This window comes from Cetorhinus maximus, chromosome 1 (assembly GCF_964194155.1).
Source record: "Cetorhinus maximus chromosome 1, sCetMax3.hap1.1, whole genome shotgun sequence".
Classification (NCBI taxonomy): Eukaryota; Metazoa; Chordata; class Chondrichthyes; order Lamniformes; family Cetorhinidae; genus Cetorhinus; species Cetorhinus maximus.
The window spans coordinates 60131659-60155264 of NC_135879.1; the positions used below are offsets into that span (position 1 = coordinate 60131659).

The 23606-nt window shown below is 41.4% G+C and overlaps 1 protein-coding gene across 2 annotated transcripts in view; it reads right to left on the reverse strand.

Moving 5' to 3' along the window:
- The window catches only part of nr3c2 (nuclear receptor subfamily 3, group C, member 2), a 400233-nt gene extending 377179 nt beyond the window's left edge, over positions 1-23054 (reverse strand). The window contains exons 1-2 of one of the 2 annotated variants that reach the window (XM_078541236.1): positions 22659-23054; positions 18712-20508 (exon numbers count right to left, since the gene is read on the reverse strand). In XM_078541236.1, the coding sequence (XP_078397362.1) occupies positions 18712-20489 (1778 nt within the window). In that variant the 5' untranslated portion in view covers positions 20490-20508; positions 22659-23054. Of the gene's footprint in view, positions 1-18711; positions 20509-21557; positions 21692-22658 lie in introns of those variants that run through there. The other variant, XM_078541242.1, reaches the window with a different exon arrangement.
- Positions 23055-23606: the final 552 nt, after the last annotated feature.

Consider the following 23606-nt stretch of genomic DNA (forward strand, 5'->3'; position numbering starts at 1 on the left):
TGCAGACTGTGCAGGGTGAACTCCATAGCTATCTGGCTACTGCTAAATATGAACACAAGCTAACCACACAAAAATATGCATGTTATACAAAAATCAGTTACTTACAATAAGTTCAGTAGTATACCACAATGATGAAGGGTAAGAAAAAAAGGAAATTCAGTTTCTCAAGATGTCTGAAAACAGCATCAAATTCAATGAGTTAATTTTGAAGGATATGAACATATGAGCATACAAATTAGGAGCAGGAGTAGGCCATTCGGTTCCCTGAGTCTGCTCATCCATTCAACAAGATCAGGGCTGATCGAATTGTGGCCTCAATACCAATATTCTGCCTATGCCTGATATCCTTTGATTCCCTTGTTCATCAATAATCACTATTGATTTGCATGACAACGAATGAGATAGCAATGAGAAAGCAAATATGATAAATGAGAAGCTATTTTTGGTGATCTTGGTTTAGGGAAGATTGCTAGGCAGAACATTGGCAGGCAGAACTCCCTGTTCTTCTCCAAATAGCATCTTGGGACCTTTTGATTCATTGAACAGGCATTGGGGCCTTGGTTTAACAAACTCATCACAAGGACAGCAAGTGCACCAAGACATGAGTACTGAGCTGAAATATCAGCCAAGAGAATGTGTTGAATTCTTGCGCACTACATGCACTGAAATTCACAGTGAAAATAAGGAATGTATTTACTATTTCAATACAAATAATGAATTGAGGACTTTTTTTGAATGCATTCAGAATTTTGCTATAGTTAGCAGAGGTAATCTTCCCCCAATCTTTGGATTCAAATACCATTCACAAATCCTTTAATCTTCAGACTTACAGCTTGACGTCAGCCAAGCCCTCTGATCATTTTACAGCAATTACTGTTAAGGTTTGGGATACAAACTTGACCCTTCAATTATTCTACAGCTTATGTACCACCCAAGTGTTTTTTAAAAATATTTTTAAATTCACTGTTAAGTACAATTTTCAGCCAGAAATCCTACATCTATATTAACAAATAGAAATTTCCCTTGCTTTTCTTTTTCTGTAGGGATCCCACTGGAACTGTGCAGGAGTGAGCAATCTGCTCACTTCTTTGGTCTTGAGCTAACTCCAGTAGATATCATGGGGTTGACTTGTTACAATATACTTGATGGGCTTCAAAGGTATTCTACCCACTACCACTACCTGACCATCAAGAAGCCTACCCCTGGGAATTCAGGGGAATGGGTGGATTACGACTGTTGCAGGCTTCAGGCAGTGATGTCCTGTTGACTGTCTCTGAGGCAGTGCATGTGGCTCCCTCCAACCCACCATGGCAACAGGGCACACTGGGAACATTTGTCTAGATCTACCTTGATGACAATGACAACAAATCCATCCTTACTGTGTCACTGGACCAGCCTCTACAGCTTTAATCATTTTCAGCAGAAAATCATGAAAGGGGCAGCCATCATTGGCTGGCGTGGGAGGAAAGTCAAGACTATTAAGGCAAGGTCCTATTTCACATTTTATTATGACTATATTCAAAATCTTAACATAAAGCAAACTGATAACCGGCAATTTTACAGCAGGCAAAGTCACCTATTGTACTCATCAGTGTTTGTTTATTGTTAATTATTTACCCCAGAAAACTTTATCACTGATGTAAAATTCCACCAGTAAACTATCATTTGCCCTCTAACTCAGATGATTGTGCAGCAATAAATACTAGGAACCCATGAACATTGCCTATGTTATCTCCAGAAGAAAAATCTCAATTACTCCGGATTATAAACTGAAAAGCTTTCTTTCCTATAACTTTACCTGCTGATCATTGGTGTGTAGCATGATGTGATAACCTTATTCTTGAGTAATATAAACAACTATTTTGTAATTTTTTGAGTTACATAACAGTAAATGTTTTGATAAGGAAAGATACTGTTACAGTAATTTAGATACTAATATTAATTATTGGAAGACTGAAGTACAATAAAATAGGATACTCAACATCAATGTTCCTAAAACCATGACATGGGGAACAATTTTAACCCAGACCACCTGGTGAGAATTGAGCAACCTTGCAGCTAACATTTCCTCTCAAATCTACCTTGTTTTCCACTCCATTACCGATTGCTACTACTTTTCAGGCAAACAATGCACCTGCCTGAATCAGGTGGGTGCCTCATTAATACATAAAAATTGGTGTCCTACAATATCATTAAGACCTCAATGACATTTTGACCGCTGACTGTGCAGGGTGACCACCATAGGCCACTACTCAGTAAAGCCTCTCAAAGAAGAACTGGTAAAAGGTAAGTTTTAAACATCTTTTTGGGGCTAGGAAGTGTTCTTGTGTCTCCCACAATGAAAGTCTGGAACCCAGTTGCCCACCTGCTGAAACTCTACACAATTTACCATTGCGTGTACTGCCAGTTAGCAGTTAGCTGCCTCTTTAAATCTGTTTCAGGCAGCCAGCTGGCAAATGGTCCCTTGGAGTTCCAGTACCCTATCCCTCAATTCAAGGCTGTCAGGGGTTTTGATACTCACCACAGAAGCCCTCCCACACCTACCTCCACCTGCCTGAAATCTGCTGATAGCTAAAATTCACCCACACCACCCCTCCACCGACACCCCCTCCACCACCTGGCCCCCCTCCAAACCAATGATGCCAACTGATTTTGGAAGAAATGGCTCATCCTCGCAAAGAGATATTAGCAGAGTTCTGAGGAGGCTATGACGGCTTTTTGCAAAGGGAAGATTATAAACACATAATCTCGAACTTGAACGATGGCACCATATGTTAACTGAAATGGAGACACTGTAAGCTTGTGAGCCAACGACAGGGGTATAACCTGAAAGAATGTTTTGAGTAATGTTGCTATTAAGACTGTGGAATGTTTCTTGCATATTTAATGAATGTTCCAAAATTAGTTGGGTGTAAAATCATAGCTGTTATAATAATACAGTATCCATTGCTCCCTTTATTGCCAAATACCATTTCAATAATAATGACATTTTGATAGATTTTAGGGACGATGTTCTCTCTTTATTTGTGTCTATTTTAGAACTCATATTTTTCCCTTCCACAACACCCACCACCATCTTCCACCAATTATGTAGTTTAGCCTCAAGTAAAGGAAGGGGCCAAGTGGCAATGGGCCAAATGGTCCCTACATGTATAAAAGCAAAGAACTGCGGATGCTGGAAATCCAAAACAAAAACAGAAAACAGAAATACCTGGAAAAACTCAGCAGGTCTGGCAGCATCGGCGGAGAAGAGCACAGTTGACGTTTCGAGTCCTCATGACCCTTCAACAGAACCCAGTAAAACAATTCTTCCCTCCTTTCAGCACCAACCAGATAACACAATGCCTCAAGCATCTGCGCATTGATAAGGCCTAGCTAAAGCAAGTCTTATCTACACACAGCAACACAATTTTCTTTGCAATAAAAATGCTGCGGTCACCCAAGATTCAAGGATGTAAGAGTGATTCTCTTGAACTGTATACATGTTTATAAACACACAAATAGCATCATGTACAACTCCAATGTAACTGGCAAAGATGGTGTGTTACCTCTCCTGGGTGAGATTTTTTAAAATTCATTTTTATTCATTACAGGTTGTGGGCAGTGCTGATAAGGCCAGCAGTTAATGCTCATCCCTAATTGCCCTGGAGAAGATACTGCTGAGCCATCTTCTTGAACCGCTGCAGTCCATGTGGTGTAGGCACACACAGTGATGTTGGTTGGGGAGTTCTAGGATTTTGACTCAGTGACAGTGAAGGAACGCCAATAGTCAGGATGGTGAGTGACTTGGAGGTGGTGGATATTCGCATGCACCTGCTGCCCTTGTTCTTCTAGGTGGTGGAGGGCACAGATTTGGAAGGTGCAGTCAAATGTGGCTTGATGGATTACTGCAATGCATCTTGTAGATGGTACACACTGCGCCGGTCGTGGAGCGATTAAATGCTTATGGTGGTGGCCATGGTGCTGATCACATGGGCTGCTTTGTCCTGGATGGTGTCAAGCTTCTTGACTGTTGGGGAGCTGCACTCATCCAGGCAAGTGGAGAGTATTCCATCACACTCCTGACTTGTGCCTTGTAGATGGTGGACAGGCTTTGGAGAGTCAGGAGGTGAGTCACTCTCCACAGAATAACCAGCCTCTAACTTGCTCTTGAAGTCATGATATTTATATGGTTGGCCCCGTTCAGTTTCTGGGAAATGGTATTGGTATGCCCCATGATATTGATGGTGGGGGATTCAACAATGGCATTGTCATTTAATAGTTGTTAGAGATGGTCATTACCCTGGCATTTGTGTGGCTTGAATGTTATTTGCTGCTTATCAGTCTAAGCCTGATACATCCTGTTCAACCTTGAATAAGAAAATGAATGTATATTAGGCAGTGCACATATATACTCAGCCAATATCTCTTTTATTTTTTTGTGTATTTATCTTTGGAAGCAGGAAAAATTACCTGTTATTCAAATGGATATCAGCAATCTCAAACTGTCCATTTTAAAACATGTCCTCATTTTCTCCTCTGCTGGTGGCCTGCCTCTGTTGGATTTGGTTTCACTAACTTACCAGTAGCTGATCCCAGAGGCCATTTTGGATATGTGAGTCAAGGCAGTAAGGCTCCTAAGCTATTCAAATGTGAATGCATCACAGCATTTCAATTGCTGATCCCCATAAAATCAATTAACTTATCACAGACAGAAACTGAAATACGCATTTGCTTTCCTATGTATAGCAGACATAAATGTCACTGTCCTGGGCCACTGGGTTAGTGGAGTTTGTTCTGTTTTGCCAGTTTTCCTGCTTCCATTTATACCTGGCATGGCCCTCCTCCAATTTCCTGACCCGTTCATAAGTTCTTTGTTTTTCATAAATGTCTTTACTTCCTTCGATTTCTCTCATTATGGTTCCTGTTATCTCTTGTTAATATCACTTCTGTTATTCAACCATCTGCTGCTGTCCCCTTCAGCTATTTACTGGTCATTGTACTTTTTCCACATGTATATGTTGGTTAATGTGTGAATTTTTCCCTCCCCTTTTCCATTTGTTCTGTTCCTTTTAAATGCCATTCACCTGTAATATCTCCCAGATCTGAAGGCTGTGTAACTGAAAATGTCAACTTGTCTGTTCTTTCTACAGATGCAACTTGACCTGTTGGGCGTTTGCAGTATTTTCTATTTTTGTGACAAAAAGGTGCTAGCACTTTGAGAACTAACCCTTAAAAATCTGAGTTTGAATTCATTTCACACACAGCATAAATGAAAAATCCCTCCATGGTCAGGATTTTTAGCTCGGCAGGTGGGCACGTGCCCGACCCGACCGAGCGTGAAATGACGTGTGATGATGTCGGCTGAGCGTGCTGACACCAATGCGCAGTCGCGCGATAGTTCGGTCGGTTGGCGCGCGCTGGAGCCGGCAGTGTGCCCGCTGACAATTAAAAGGCCTGTTAAGGCCATTAAGTTATCAACTGACGTTAATTTTTCACTGCCTGTCCAACCAAACAGTTGGTGGGCAGGCGAAAAGGCCAAGCGGCCTTTGCATTTTTTTTGGAAACCTCATCCACGGGTGGGATGAAGTTTCCAAAAGCAAATACAAATAAAATAAAAACTTTATTTTTTTAAGTAAAAACATGCCCCTGCACGAGGGGACATGTTTCATTACATTTTTCTGCTCTTTATTATTTTTAAAAATATCTCTTCTGAATAATCTCCTCAGGGAGATTATTTGGCGCTCTCTCGCACGCATGCGTGAAGTTCGTGCTAGACCTGCTCGCTCTCCTCCCCCCACCCGTACAGGCAGCACTCAGTGCTGCCGCTCGAATATCACGCTGGGCGGGCCTTAATTGGCCCACCAGCATGAAATCGCGGTGCACTGTAGATCGCGAGCAGCAGATGACTTCCCGACCACCCCTGTCCCACCCCCACCCCCGCCGATCCCACACGCCAAGGGCAAAATTCTGCCCTATGTTAATAATCCCTAATCGTGATACATTTCTGTCATCAAGGGAAGACCCCCACCAGTTGCTTGTGAAAACCAATCAAGTCATGTCACAATAACTGCCTGATCCTCTCAGATCCCAGGAGACCAGGGGTTGTGTGGATACCCAAGATATAAGCCACTGCTGTTACTGGCACCTCTAGTCCCTCATGTTGACCATGGTTCCATGCGTTATACCGTTTGGTATCTGCTTTAAATTGCCTGTGTAGCCCATTATGCCGAGTATCTTTTTTTTATTTGTCCTTGGGATGCGAGCATCGCTGGCAAGGCCAGCATTTATTGTCCATCCCTCACTGCCCTTGAGCAGAGGGTGTTGAGCCGCCTTCTTGAACTGCTGCAGTCCATGTGATACACCCAAAATGCTGTTAGGGAGGGAGTTCCAGGATTTTGCCCCAGCTATAGTGAAGGAACAACAATATAGCTGTCAGTCAGGATATGGCTTGGAGAAGAACTTGCAAGTAGTGGTGTTCCCAAGCATCTGCTGCCCTTGTCCATGTAGTGATAGAGATTGCAGGTTTCGAAGATGCTGTTGAAGGAGCTTTGGCACACCCAACCTTCATCCTAGCTGTGACCATAGCTGGTTGCTACCCTCAAGTTTCATCACCAGTTGTCACCACCGATCAATGGATGGCCTTTCCTCCTCCAAGTGAAGTACCTGATAGCCTTTCATGTCTTCTTCCTGTGCAGCTAAGTCATTTATGGCCACTGTTAAGTAAAGCAATAAACTAACCAGTTCTTATGTACTTTACACGATGACCAGTCACCTGGGAATAGATTCAATAGTTTAAACCAATGGGGAAAGGTTAAAGAAGCTCGTATACTCTCAAAATAACTCAATCACACCACAGCCAATGATACTTTTGAATTGCAGTCATTCTTGGTTTGCAGGCAAACACGGCATCCAATTCACACAACCAGTGAGATAAATGACCACTGAATCTGTTATTTTTAGTAGTGTGGATAAGGTTGGAATATTGGCTATGACATCAGGAAAACTCCCTTGGTCTTCTTTTCAGCATCTAACTCAAACCACTACTGGCAAAGATGTAGGAGCAGGTTCCCAGCTGAACTCAGTCCTTCACATGTGGGAGGAGAAAGTTACCGAAAATAGGGAGAGGAGGAAAGGGAAGGAAATGGGCGAATTTAATATTTAATTTGCTTTCTTTTCAAAGAATACTGTATGAAATAAATGGTCTTTGGTTTTGTTTATTTATTCTTTTACATTAGCATAGTGAGCCTTTACTTTTCACAAGGTCGCACCTGTATTTCCAATATCACCCAAACCAGCCTAAAGAAATTGAGGAATTTCAAGTGCAAACTACATTCAGCACAAAAAGCAACTTCTAGAAGCTGGCCCACAATATGACCAGTCCACCCAGATCAAATTAACCACCACTGGGAGTTTCCACTGTGCCCATTTGTGAGGCTTGAAGGGGATTCTTAAAATTAAACATTTCGTTTTTTTATGTGCAAGGACGCTTAGTAGGCATCTGATAAAAGCTTTTAATTGTTTTAATTTACAAACAAACTGACTATCGTACACCAACATAAACATCAACATAATCAGTAAATTCATTTGCATAGTTTTTTTAAGTCATTTATTTAAAATCAGCTCACTCACAGGTGATGAGCTAGACACTAATTAAAAATGTTTATTGTTTGTGTTAAACCAATTTTCTGTTGTATTAATAAACTGCACCAGATTACTGCTCTTAAATATATCAAGGAACACATTTAATGCAAGTTTTTAAAAAATTACAATCCAAAATACTGCTTGACTGAGCTTGCATGTGGAAGATTTTAAGTTTGCTGATATGCAAATAAATTTCAGCAGAAACTTGAGCAAAAAAATTCACTTTGTACAAATAGCGCAATTTGTGACTGGATCACTGATTGTGCCCAACATGGAAATTCTTGGCCATGATCTTTATAACAGATATAATTATATTGTGGATATCATGAACTAAAACAGACTTAGGGCTGAATTTTGCCGTCGATGAGCAGGAGGCAGGGCCCACTCACCGACGTCATCCCAGCCCATTTAAATTTTCAAGAAGGCAGGCCCACAGCAAAATCATCTGCGGGCCCGCCAATTAAGGCCATTGACAGGATCATTGAAATAATTAAAGGACCTGCCCGTCCAACCTTAAGGTTGGCGGGCAGGCCAGGAGCCCCGGCGGCAAATAGAGAAAACATGAAACCTCATCCACCAGCGGGATGAGGGCTCATGTAGGGATTTAAAAAGTTTAATAAAGTTTTAGTGTAATTTATGAACATGTCCCATGTCATGTGACAAGGGGGACATGTTAAGGATATTTCTTTTCTATTTTTAACATTTTTAAAACTGTCAGTGATCTCCTTGAGGCAGCACTTAGCCTCAGGGAGGTGTGCCCTCTTTTGTGCACATGCGCGAAAGAGCGCACTCTCGCTTTTGGGGAATCCCCCCCCCCCCCCCCCCCCCCCGCCCACACAGGAAGCGCATAGCGCTTCCCGCTGGATGTCACGCTGGGCGGGCCTTAATTGGCTTCTCCGGCAGGCTCCCCGCCTGCCGGGGATTGGGTCGGGCCCGCCCACCCAGCAGGCAGAAAATTCTGCCCTTGAAATAAAATGTTAAATAAAGCATTTATTTTAAATGGGTTAATGTCTCAGTTAAAATATCAGACAATGGGATGTGCAATGGACATGTTAAACATCCATCTGTTGTTAGAATAATTTAGCAGAAACCTGAACTCGCGTGCACAAGCCACTACACTTCTCAATTGATTATTGCTGCATACTGCAAAGGATTTGGGTCTTGACAATATTCCGGCAATAGTACTGAAGACTTGTGCTCCAGAACTTGCCGCGCCCCTGCCAAGCTGTTCCAGTACAGCTACAATACTGGCATCTATCCAACAATGTGCAATATTGCCCAGGTATGTCTTGTCCACAAAAAGCAGGACAATTCCAACGCGGCCAATTACCACCCCATCAGTCTACTCTCAATCATCAGTAAAGTGATAGAAGGTGTTGCCAACAGTGCTATCAAGTGGCACTTATCCTCAAATAACCTGCTTACTGACGCTCAGTTTGGGTTCCTCCAGGGCCACTCAGCTCCTGACCTCATTACAGCCTTGGTTCAAACATGGACAAAAGAGCTGACCTCAAGAGGTGAGGTGAAACTGACTGCCCTTGACAGCAAGGCCGTAGTTGACTGAGTGTGGCATCAAGGAGCCCTAGCAAAACTGGAGTCAATAGGAATCGGGGGAAAACACTCGGCTGGTTAGAGTTATAGATAGCACAAAACACAAAGGTGTTGGTTGTAGTTTTGGAGGTTAATCATCTCAGTCCAGGGACATTGCTGCAGGAGTTCCTCAGGGTAGTGTCCTAGGCCCAACCATCTTCAGCTGTTTCATCAATGACTTTCCTTTCATCATAAGGTCAGAAGTAGGGATGTTCGCAGATGATTGCAAAATGCTCAGCACCATTCGTGACTCCTCAGATACTGAAGCAGTCAATGTACAAATGCGACAAGACCTGGACAATATCCAGACTTGGGCTGACAAGTGACAAGTAACATTCACGCCACACAAGTGCCAAGCAATGATCATCTCCAACAATAGAGAATCTAACAGCCTCCCTTGACATTCAATTTCATTTCAATCGTTGAATCCTCCCAGTATCAACAACTTGGGGTTTACCATTAACCAGAAACTGAACTGGACTAGCCATATAAATACTGTGGCTGCAAGAGCAGGTCAGAGGTTGGGAACTCTGCAGCGAGTAACTCACCTTCTGCCTCCCCAAAGACTGTCCACCATCTACGAGGCATGAGTTAGGAGTGTGATGGAATACTCTTCCCTTGCCTGAATGAGTGCAGCTCCTACAACACCGAAGAAGCTCAACACCATCCAGGACAAAGCAGCCCATTTGATTGGGCACCCCATCCACCACCTGAAACATTCACTCCCTCTACCACCAATGCACAGTGGCTGCAGTGTGTACCACATACAAGATATGCACTGCAACAATTCACCAAGGCTCCTTCAAAACCGATGACCTCTACCACCCAGAAGCACATGGGCAGCAGATGCCTGGGAACACCACCTCCTGCATGTTCCCCTCCAAGCCACACCCAATCCTGACTTGGAACAATATCGCTGTTCCTTCACTGTCCTGAATCCTGAAATTCCCTGCCTAACAGCACTGTGGGTGCACCTACACCACAGGGACTGCAGCAGTTCAAGAAGGCAGCACACCAGCACCTTCTCAAGGGCAATTAGGGATGAGCAACAAATGCTGGCCTAGCCAGCGGTGCCCACACCCTGTGAAAGAATTTTTTAAAAATTGTTTTTGGCCCAAAGATTAAGATGTAAATTCTTGCAGCCCAAAACAACTCTCTTGATCTTTTGTTTCCCTTTAGAAAGGCACTTGGTCTTCTTGCTGCCCCTCCCCACGTGAGTGAGGGTGATACTCAGCAACAAAGTAAATCAAATCTGTCTCAGCCACTTCTGTGAAACAAGGTGCTGCTGATCCAAGCCATTGCATCAACTTCATTTTTTCATTGTACCAAAGGTGATAGCATGGGGAAAATATGTTGCATTATTCTGGGATGAGCTGGACGTCAACACGCTCAAACCCTGCCATGTAGGCTGAGTCAGCCAACAAGAACAGTTCTGAACTCAGTAAAAGTTGCTATCAGGGTTGCAAAGGATTAAAGCAATAAATGTAACGCTGCTTCTCCAAGCGTGAACACACACAGAATCAAAATTCCATCAATAGAGCTTGCAGAAAAAAAAGTTTTCTTCTCATACTCTTGCCCAAGCCTTTAAAAGTTATTACAGAAAATCTTTCACCAAAAATACATATTGCAAAGTTATTTTCAACTGAAAGATATTGATATTGCTACCAGCAGGTCTTAAGGCGAGCAGCAACTGGGAAATTAGGCAGTAAGTGATTCTGCCCAGCACTAACTGCAAATGTAATTCCCAACCCACCCCTAATCTTGCACCAAGCTAAATATTCACTTGAAGCTCACATGCCTAAATCTTAGTATATTAAATCAGCTAACTGCTGAAAACACTGTGAAGTTGATATATGGCCCAAAGTGGATGGAACACAATCACACATCGGTCTGCCACTTTTGTGGCACCAACAAAAAAAATGCCCTCTTTTGTATTTTTCTAAAAACACACAAAAGGTTGAAAATAACAAACAATCTTAGATCAGATGAAGGGGAAGGAGGGAATGATCTTGCATAGTGATGTTACCTTGTCACTGGTAACACAAAAGTTTTGGTTTTCAGTCCCACAACATCGAAATTTAAAATTTTCACCTCATGTTCAAATCCGTCCATGGCCCCACCACGTTCCTACCTATTTGCCTGCTTCCAGCCTTACATGCCTCTGAGAATTCCTGCAACTCTGGCTTCTTGTTTCAAACCCCACTCCTTCCATCTCACCATTGGCGACTATGCCATCAGCCATCGAGTCCCTAAGTTCCAGAACTTCCTTTTGAAATCTTTCTGCCTCTCCACCGTGCTCTATTTCTTTCGCTTAAAATGCAGCTCTTTAACAAAGCTTTTTGTATTCCCCTGTAATATCTCCTTCCCTGGCTAAATGTCAATTTTTGTTTGATTACACTTCTGTGAATTGTCTTTCTTGTATGTTGCATATTCTCATGAAGAAGTTCTGAGGCTTGTAAGGTTGAACATGAATTGTTTATTGATAACACATAACTATATACACACATACAAGGTATAGTCGAAGCTAGGAGCTAACTCCATGCTTGCTTCTACACAGGTCTCTGTCCAGTCCACAACTTTCTTTAATCTGAGGTCATGTGTCTCTTTGCATCACACTGATGGGAGCACTGTACCCAGTCCCACATTAACTCTTGCTATGCCAGATACCCTTATGCTACATCCTTTGAGTGTTGGTCTATGCCAAATGTGCTATATAAATCCAAAGCTACTGTTGTTCCTTGAAATCTTTCAAATCAGCCTACGTCATAAGGCACAAGGTTCACTTACAGGAGCTCTCATAAATCCACCAAGTGAGAAAGCTATTGCATAAGATACGAGCATTCGACTATACATCAGATGACCATTCTTATCCTGAAGCAGGATCAAGGAGAAGGCTGGCAGGCGCAGGGCGGGGTGGGGGTTGGAGAGGATGGTATAAAATCAGATGGGATGCTCGGAGGGGAGTGGGGGGAGTGCTGTGCCTGTCATCTATTTGCCTCTGCTGAAATTTTAGCAGCAGCAGGAAAGGTGTCGGCTGTTCCGCCTGCCCCTGAGCCAACTGAGGCCCTAAAGTAGCTAATTAATGGCCATTTAAGGGCCTCCTCCCGCCATCACTAGTATTTTACGTGCAGCAGGAGGGACCCACACCACGTGGCGAGTTATGGTTGTGAACTCGGACGGGGTGGTGGAGAGGGGTCCCTCCCGTTCATGCACTCTTTGGCTCATGGACCGCCCCCCAGCCCTCCAATGGAAAGGGCCGCCCACACTTGCTTACCCTCTCAGCCTCTCGATTGCCACCCCACCCTCACCAGGGCATGCCTAACAAGCTGTCCCACTTACCTTTACTCTGGCCTCCATCGCAGTTCCTCATCAGTTTTGACTGCAGTTCCAGCAGTGGCCATTGCTCCCAGTGACGCTGCTGGGGCTGGAGAGTTGCTGGCCATCTGACTGGCTGGCAGCTCTTGGAGGCAGGATACCCTCCTTCATGGGGGCAGAAGCCACAACCGCAGGCAACTAATTGCCTGATGACCGTAAAATCTGGTCATGGTTTCCAGAACCAACAGAGGTGGGTTAATCCACAACTTTCCAGCTGGTGGGCGGGACCATAGCCTCCGCATTAAATCATGGTCATTCAAAACCAATCCACTTATCCAGGGTTAAAATCAGTCCCATTAGATCAATTATACCCCATAAATGCTATGCTGAAATCAATATCACTAATGTGTAAACAAGTGTGCAAATTTTCCTTTTAAAATATAAAATTAGAAATACTAACACACATGATATATAAATCCAAATCAACGGTGTAGTTTTAGAGTGATCAGCTGGAAAAATTCCTGCTGCATCAAAGGGCATTGTTTAACCTGATTCGATGTCAAGCTACACTTACTTATTTCCATGTCTTTATAAACACTCCTACAAAAATGTTTTATTTAAGAAAACTGGCATGAGAATTCTGTCAGTGCAACAATTTAAGCAAGTAGGCGGGACTATCATGCCAACAGATCTAATCCATAGCTCCAGCTGAAGACACTTAATAATTTAACCAACATCAACTGTGAAATAAAACCTATGAACTCCAGTATTAATTACCAAATTTAACAAACTCCATTTTTAATCATAATCATGAATCATGGAATTTGTGGCACTTATTAAATCCTCAGGTTTGTGGCACGTTAACCCTTTGATTACAAAATTATCACATATAGAAAATAATGATTCAGAAAGGGCAGAAGGGAGGTGCATAGGGATGGGAGCAGACACACCCCTTTCTTATATTTCCTGCTGACTTTCACCTTTCACATACATATAATAAATTTTACTGAAACAGCAAGACTAAACTAGATGAGAGTGGACAGGAAATCACCTGGTAATAACAGGAATTTTATTTTTTAAATTGGACTGTATACATGGTCTAGAAACTGCACAAATAGTTTTCATATTCTCAACACTGATGTTAGAACTATTCAGGCGCAGGAGGCAGGAATACTTTTCTACCATTCCCTTGGTCCCCTGCAAGTAAATGCCAAGTCTTCTGGCAACTCAGAGACATGGTTGTCTCATTTCCACATAGAATGAACTTGCCAATTAAAATGATTTTTTTATAGCTGCACAGCTCCACATAAGGTGGGGGAAAATGAGAGAAATGTTCAGTTTTACTTTCAGTGCATTGGAAAAGGTCTTGTACTGATTCCCTCAATTCACTAAGAAAGGCAACAATGTGCCAAACTGATCCTGCTGTGTGGAACTTCTGAACACTGATTCACTGACATTTATTTCTCCTTAGTTAGTATGAATCTACAGCAATGTGTCTCATTACTGAACAGGGGTCTATTTGGACAATAATCAGCCTCATAAATTTAATAGTTAAGAACTGGTTAGAAGATTTTCAAGATGGAGCCTACACCAATCTTGAAATTGGAAAATGGCAGCTTATATTTATGTAATAGTGAAAATTAATATATTAGCTAACTTAAAACAGTTCCAATTCTAATTCATTAATTAAATTTAAACAAGCCATAATAATCATTAAATATGTAATTACAAAAATATTACCAATATAAATAACATTGCCATGAGTATGTTGACTGTGACTCACTTATATATCATACAAGTCTACAAATTACAGTTTTTGATGTTCGCTACTGAATTATTAACATAGTTCTTTGACATTCTTTTGATTTTCAATGAGTTAACGCCTCTGTTAAAATAGGAAAGGAATGTATTAAGTAGTTGTACAATAATAGCATAAACTATAATTTTCAGGATACAAATTACATCCCTTTGCATTTTCACTCACTGAGAAAACCTGTGAAGAGAAAACTAGGGAGCAGGTCGACCATTATATCCCACCCTTTTCAATAAATCTGGGTGGAAATATCAGGGTCAATAAGCAATTGCCTCAATTGAAGGCTGTTTTTTTTCAACCATTTTCCACCAGGGCACACTTCTACAAATATCTTTCATAGCCTCTCTAGGACAAACTACATTTTAGTCTTTATGCCAGCAAAGATTTGAGGGCAATTCTCTTCCCTTTCCTGGGAATAATACAAAGCTGTGAAGTAACATCAGGCAGGATTAGCTCACCTCCTATAATGGTTCAAAACTACAAATAGATTATTGCAAATCAGTATACAAAGGCTTTAGGACATCAGGATCTTCCAGTCGGTGAGCGGGGGCGGGGCCTGCTCGCCGACGCGGGAAATGACGAGGGATGACGTCAGGTGGAACTCCCGACGTCACCCCATGTCACTTCCATTTTCAGGTTGGCGGGGGCGCAGCCGAGTCAGCTGCGCACCCGCCTATTGAGGCCATTGAAAAACTAATTAAGGTCGTTAATGGACCTGCCCGTCCAACCTTAAGGTTGGCGGGCAGGCCGGGAGCCCTGGCAGGCTTCAGAAAAAGCATGAAACCTCATCCACGGGCGGGATCAGGTTTCATGAGGGTATTTAAATTTTTAAGAAAGGTTTCAGTAAAACTTATGGACATGTCCCAACTCATATGACAGTGTCACATGAGGGCACATGGCAGGGAAAATTTTTAAACATGTTTAGTGAAAGTTTTAAGTCGAAGCTGATCTCCCTGAGGCAGCACTTGGCCTCAGAGAGGTCTGTGCGCTTTTTCGAAAGAGCGCATTCCCAGCTGAGGGAAACCCCCCCCCAACCCCGCCCGCACAGGGAGCGTATAGCGCTTCCTGGCGGACATCACGCTGGGCGGACCTTAATTGGCCCACCCATGTAAAATGGCGGCGCGCCCCCAATGGGGGCGCCGATCAGAGGCGTGCCCGCTCGTGTTCGCTCCCACACTTCTCCCCTGATGGGGGGAAAATCTTTCCCCGGTTTATAAAATGGTAAAGTGCGTACTGATGAATGCTTTTCTGAAAAAATGGTCAGTTGAAGTACAGGGGACCTTAATCTGCATTTAACTGCTCTATACGTGATTTGTGATCGAAACTGGGACTGGGGAACCAAGGTGGCACTGATATCCATCCCTTACCTTATTTTTAAAAATTCATTTATGGATATGAGCATCACTGGCAAGGCCAGTGAGAGCAGAACTCCAGAAAACAATTGAAGGTAGGACTTGGCTGTCATTTTTCACGATGTGCTATGCAGCTGTGTACAAAAACGTATTCTGTTTAGCATCATAATCTACTTTTTACTGCTAGATATCTATGTAAATGATCATTTACATGTTGCTCGAACAGGTTTCTGTCCCATAGGTGCCATTTAAGGTCCACCCCAAGACAATTAAAGGGTACTGTGATCAAGACAAAATTGCAAACAAGTCTGACAATGACAATAAGGGTGCGAAGAGAATATTCCCAATATTCCCAACGTGATGAACCAAAATTATTAGACCCATCAAGAACATTGCTAAGCTATAAGTTCAGTTTTCACTGTAATGCTTTCTCCATAGCCTCTAGCTGTGAAATATGTGCCTGAATTTCGAAAAAGGTGTAACAAATAAAACTCCAGTATGGCAACCTTGACTATTTCAGATGCTTTACCAGCAATTTTTTCCCTTCCTTAACAAGGTTTTGCTTAAAATTTGTGTATTGCTGTGTGGGTGGCAAATAAAATGTCTTACTTTCTGTGGTGTTGCCAAAAGTAATAATTCCACCATGCATCACCGTTCTGCACATTCATTAGCATTAAACCGGACATTCTTCTCTGAATTCTGATACTAAATAGTAGCGAATCACTATTCACAAGTTTGATGATTGTGCATGTAAACCACTTATTACACCAAGTCCTGATCAATTAACTAACATAATTTTGAAATTCAGAAGCAAAGTCTGCGATTTATAAAACACTGTTTCCAGCAGAATCCTTTCTGAGAGGTTTTAATCTTAATGTGTAAGATCAAGCATTTACGAACTATCCTTAGAATGGTTCTGTGATGTTAATTCCTGTCAATCAGAAAGCCAGGAACTTTTGAACGCTACTGTACACAGTAGCAGTTCTCTGTCACAGAAATAATCAAATATAAGTAACAAAATATGAATTAATTTCTTGTTAAACATTGTAATTCTGAAGTGTAAACAACCAAGCAATTTACAAAGCATTACTACTTTAAAAGAACAGCACTCTGTAGCAATGATCATTGACTTTCAGCAAAGAGTTGTGACCCAAATTACTCGGAAACCAGCCAAAATATTTTGCGGTCAGCAATACAGCCAATGCGAATATAAATTTTTAAGAAATGAAACTGCACAATTTTGCATCAAAACACTCAATTCTTTGACAGTGATATTGTTTGGTTATCAAAAGTCATGGAACCTGAACTTAGCAAAATCCCTGAATCCTCTGCAGTCTACATCTGTTGCAATTCAGAACCAGAGGCATGTGAATGTACATGAAATAATACATGAATAATGATTGGTCTTATAGTCATCAACAAGACTAAAAGCTATCTTCAAATGCAGACTTTTTTAAAAACTGCCTCAGGTAGAACTGAATACTTAGGGCTTTGGGCAATAGTTTCATCATATTAACTGAATATAAATACTGAGTCTAAATGCAACAACAAAAAATCTTTAAGATTATAATGTGAAATGCAATTTAACTCCAAAAACATGGATGCCAACTTCCCATCTCAATCAAATCAGCCTATAAAATGGTATAAGATTATAATAGCAATGTGTGCAGCACCTTAACTCAACATTACCATACCTAACAATTGTGGATGACTTGGCAGAAAGGTAAATACACAAAGTTGTCAATTCTATGATATCTGTAATTGTTCCATATGTTTTGTTCAACTGGAGTGATCATCAACTATTATCACAATTAACCAGTACCATTCTAACTCATCATCATGATGGGTTACCCGAATTTTTTTAAATAAAATTTTAAATCAGTAAATTAAATACTCATGATGCCACTCCAAATATAAAAAGAAGTAATATCACAGGAATAACTGTCTTTACTTCCTTAATACTGTCTCTTTCCATATTAAAATGGAAATTAACCTGAGGCACTTTTTATTATTTATTTTGTTTATATCTATATGATTACCTCAAATGTGTTTCCTGCCAAGTAAAGAGACAAGTAGCAGCTGGAAATGATAAGGAAATAGTTAACCAGCAGGAAACTGTATGATTGCAGTTCAATCATAGAGGCTCTTCTGACACCATAAACTGTGAAATAAATCTTAAGTACTTATGGGAATCAGAAGCCTGAGATTGAATTACAGACTTAAGTGCTATTTACTATTGCATACAATAGAACCTGAATAGTTTTCTTTTTTAATTGTTTTAGTTTTTTTCCATTCATATGTTGCGACCATTCCAAAAGCATTTGATAGTTCAAGCAGTTTGAAACAAACAAAAGGGAAATACAACTTGCTGCAATGTCTGACTGAATCAATATGGCAATGTCTAACCTGAAGATATAAAAATTCATGTGCCATGTACCACCGTAACTCAAGCTTTTATCACTGTATTACAGTTAAATATTCAGCAACTGCACATCATTTCATACTCTGTTAGAAAACCATTTGAAATTGCCCCAGCACCATAGCATGTCACCAGTGGAGCTTTGTTCTGCACAGGTCAAAATACCTCATTGCACAGAACCTTTTATCTCTACTAAAGCAAAATGTTGAGTTGCAGAAGTCTTCATTTCATCCAAAAATGGATGACAAGCATCTTAAAATGTTCAAAACAGCTAATGGTACAATAGTTTAAAACTATGCACTGGAAAAAAACATGTTATACGCTCTACTGCACTAATATTCTGGTGATGGCAATTTGCTCTAGTATTGACATATCAGCACGCACCAGACTTGATCATCATCAAAAATACAAATGGCATGGAGTAAATAATAACATAAAATATCTGGAATTATGTGCATTATACTTAGCATCTCATTTTTTAACTGGCTATTTTAAACAATAAACAATATGACATCCCTATTTCCAGGGTACAGATTAACAGCAACTTGAATTAATTCAACAAAACACTTTTAAGATTCAAGAACTGTTGTAGAACTCACCGTGACATTTTCTCAGGAATGTATCCTTGTAGTGGGAAGCCATCACTTCTCCCAGGAGATATGGAGTTCTGTGGTGTGACAGGGTGTTGTTTCCAAGATCCAAGTACAGTGCATACAGGAGTAATTAAATTTAAAAGCTGATTTCTCTGATCTCTCATAAAAGGGCAGGGCACAGAAATCGTGCCACTGGCTCCAATTCTGTAGTGAAATGATTGTCCAGTTGAGTTAACACCTACAATGGTGGATGGAGGTGAACAGGTGGCTTGGCAGTAGCCTTCGTCATTTGGCTCCTGTTTGATCACTGTTGTCGGGTTGGGTTGCAAATAAACATCATGTTCATAACTAGAATTAGAGGAGGATGTAGGTGTCCCCAAAATCCCATAAAGGTCAAAGGTGTCTCCATAACTCGACTTTGCATCAATCAACTGCTGTGCAATTTCTGAAAAGGGATTTTCAGTAACTTGACCAGTATATATTGCGTTCAGACAAGCAGTTTCATTCATCTCACATTTTAGAGGCATTGAGAACATTGAATTAGATGGGTCTGAGCTACCTCTACTTAGGAAACATGCCCCACCAAAATTACTGTCTACTTCAGTTTTCATAAACTGAACAGGATTGACATTATTAATTGAACCTGTCTCTAAGCATTCACCCTTTGTTTTCTCATCTTTAAATACTTTAATTTCCTCATGCTTTTGATTTCTTGCTCTTGGGTTCTGGTGGGGATTGACGATCATTCTTGTCTCAGCAGCTGGGCTAGAATTGGAAAAGCGCAAGTTATTTACAGCAGGGCTGGAGACAGAAGAGGCCATGTTGTTATTGTTAGGGCTAGACAAAATGTTATTATTAGTAGGTACAGAAAGAGGAGAAGCAAGGTTACTAGGAGTAGAAAGAGGAGAGCTCATGTTATTAGGACTGGAGACTGAAGAGTGCAGGTTACTGATATTGGTAGGGCTGGAGATGGAAGAGCCCAAGCTGTTCATATTGCTAGGACTAGACATAGCCAGGCTATTTATCTTAGTAGGACTGGAGATAGCACAATGAATGTCACTTGGGCTAGTGGCAGAAGTACTCAAATTATTGATATTATCAGGACTAGAGATGGAAGATCCCAGATTGCTAACAGTGTCAGGACTAGATAGAGCTAAGTAATTTATTTTAGCAGGACTAGGGACACAAGAGTTAATATTATTAGGACTTGACACTGAACAGCCTAAATTATTAAAATTTACAGGGCTGGAGATGCATGAACCCTGACTATTTCTTCCAGGGCTGGAGGAAGAAGAACATCGTCTCATCCCTCGCTGTGATAAGATAGCATTAACCTTCTCCTCCTGAAGGTTCACTTCTTGTCCACCAATTTCTGTAATATTGCTAGACCTTCCCTCCATTTGTTCTGGTTGCATACTGTAGTTAAACTCACTCCCCATTTCTTTTGCCGAATTCATATACAAACCCATAGACTCAGCAACTGTTTTTGACAGTTCTTTAGCAGCTCCTAGGTTGCACTTTGGATCTGAAGCAAGAAAACCAAGGTGCTGATCTTGGTGTTGCACCTGGTAATGAGGCTGAAGGACGGAAGAGAGCTCCTGACTCCTCTCTCCATCACTATTCTTCGCAACCGGAGGTATGCAACCAACACTGAGAACAGTCATTGCGTTGCTGTCACAGGTACCAATCTCGTCTCTCCCAACACTCGACGTAGATTTGTTTAGACTCCACTGTCTTGCAATATTCATTACTTCAGGGTAGTCAATATATCCTTTGGTTTCCATTGCTGTTTCTTTAATACACCTATAACAAAATTGAATTTTGTTTTTAAAATACTACATTCTCTTCCATTTTGGGCAGATAAAATATATTCAGTGCAAGAATAATAAATAGTTCATAAGAGAAACTTTCAATTTGCATTACCCAACAACAAACATAGTTAAGATATTCCAAATTAAATATATACTTATGTTCCTATGTATTTCAGAGGAAAACTTAGACCAACTACTAAAGACAGTAGACTCTCTGTGTAATGTTGCCTCTCAGAATCATACAAGGGTCCGTTATTAACAAGGGACATGATATGGAAAGGTGCCGTGAGCAAATTGGTTGTGATTATATTGTTTTCCTAATGGAGTGAACAATGCAACTAGCGACGGCAAATGGTGTTTTGTAATATAGATTACTGAGAGAAAAAAATCTAGGTTGTGTGTGAACATTTAAACTCGCACACAATACACTCCGACTCCAAACAAAATTGTGGATCAATGGCAAAAGATCATTAAACATCAAACCAGAATTATGAAAACCAAAAGCTTGCGAAATTCTATATTCCGAATTATGCAACACTTTTTTCCATTCGCGCTCAAAGTTTATGAATAACTCGACAGAGCGCGTCAGGTGCATTTAACATAAACATTTGTGCCGAACGGAGCCCCATATTTTCAGTGGGTTTTATACCGGATCCCTGAGTATTCCTCCCGCTCTTCCTCGAAGAAGACGCAGTTTTGTTCTCAGTAATCCCCGGGATTCTGGTTTACAGGTTTACATTAATGGAGCCGCACCACCAGATCACCCCATATATCTGGAGCATGTTCCTGTTAATCCGCCTGGATCTGTCCCATTTTTAACCAGTTGCTGCTGAATTTGTGTCCTCGGTCCTTTCACCTCACTTTCTCGTATTTTGTCCCTCAGCTGCTTGAGTTTTATTATTCTGTCTTCTATTGCCTTAATGTTTACCAGGCGACGCTTGCAGCTTCAATTACAAGTTCAGACTTCTTGTCGGTAATAATGCAAAACATTAATTAAACTGTCAGCGGTGCCTTATTTTAACGTTGTTTTCTGCGACTTACCCCTTCCTTCCAGCGACTTGTTTGAAAGCTTTTTAGCTGACTAGCGCGAAGATATTGAGATCAAAGCTGAAACACGCACACATGATGTGGCTCTTTAATATATATATATATTACATATATATATATGTGTGCGTGTGTGTATTATTTTCCATCAGAAAGGGGAGGGGTGAGAACTGAATGATTGGGAGGTGCGCTCCCCTTGTATCTCCTCGTTGATTGGAGAGGCTTGGTAGAAACCCCGCCCACCTCAAGTGCTGATTGGTTGGCGTTGGACACTCTGGCTCTTTAATTCCTGCGCGAGGAGGCGTCGCCAGCCGTGCCATTGGTCGGTTGAGCTGTCGTTCTGGCCGCAGCTGCAGCAAGTTGCAGATGAAGCTTGGCGGAGAGTGGCTGAGACAGAGCCGGAGCCAGAGGCAACTTTCCCCGGGCACTGGCCGCCGCCCGACGCCGCCGAAGCAGCTGCAATCGTCCCCATAACTTCACTGCCATTGACACCGTGCCACAGCCACCTGCAATCACTTCAATAAATAACATTGCTGCAACTAAAAAAAAATAAGGGGAAAAAAAAACTAGCATGCAAGACTCCACCCGGGTGACGCAATGTTAAAAAACGCGATGATTATCCTTTGGTTGGTTGAAGGGTTTAGTTCAGTTTTTTCACGCCTGCTTTAAGTGAAAACCACCATTTTCGTGAAAATCCTTTCGATAAATCTACATGAAACGTACCGGAATATGCGTTGTTTTATATAGAAAGCTGTCTCTTTAACCTCCCCTGCCCTTTTTGTCCCCAAATCATTACCGGAGAAAAGTTGAACTTAGCGTTTGGAGATTTTAATGAAATGAAACCCAAGCTAATGGTGTCTGAGAGAGGCGATCTTCACCCCACATTTAATTTTATTTCCAGAAGGAAAGGTCAAGCTGCGCAACGCCTCAGTGACAGGCTGACTTTTCAAAGGTTTTGTAATGGTTGCAGACAGATCATCAGGGTTTGTCAGTCGCACTCAAGTTAATGAACCGCGAAACCACTGCTATTCTGGCCTAATGCCCATTTCAAACATAAATGTATATACATATATATATATATATAAATATTGCACAAACCTTCACATCCAACTTATTGCGATATGAGGTCGGAGGACAGTATGGCAAAAAAGATTAAACCCTCCAAGATCCTCAAGGTGCAACGCTGCTTTATTTTTCTTTAAAAAAAATGACTACAGTACAGATCAAATCACTTCAATCCACGTAGTTGACGGTTCGGTTCCCGAACGAACTGGTTTACGTGTCCTCTGAATTTATTCCCACTTGGCAGTCAAACATCCAAGTTCGCAAAACAAAACATAAACTGAATCCTTAAAGAGGGGAAACTTTCTGTCCATTGAAAATTTGCCTGGCTCTCCTTCCTTTTCTGTTCTATTGCAATGTTGCTGAGACGCTGAGACGTTGCCACTCACATGCAGGCTTCATTGCTGCTGTATCTGCTGCCGTCCTGACGTCAGATTGTTTGTATTTACACTGCACTGGACTGAGCTGAAGGGGTAACCACGGCATATAACCAATGGACATAACAAAACCTCAGTGATCCACTCCCTCTTTTTTTTTGCTTAAAGCAATTTGTTATGTATACAAATTAAATGCAATTTAAAAGACGAGATCTTAGGCCAGCAATAAAATACAATATAGTCAATCTCCCATGGCGTTGCACATGGAACTTACGATTGCTCCTACCTTTCTCTCGTGTCTTTGTATAGCTGTTGCTCTGGGTCCCTTCACTTTCGTTTCTGTTTCTTTATTTCTTACCCTTAACTTTTTGCTTCTCCTTTCATCATCCTCTGCTTGCTTTTGTCCTTTTGGATGGAAAGTGGAGGGTGATATGACAGAAAAAGGTGCTGCCAACCCTTAACTCTAACCGGTATAATGTCTCAACTACCTCTTCTTTCAATATGACTTTGGCAGAATCTTTCTCTTTGGTAAATACAGGTGCAAAATATTCATTTAGCACCTCAGCTATACCCTCTGTCTCCATATGTAACTCTCCTTTTTGGTGTA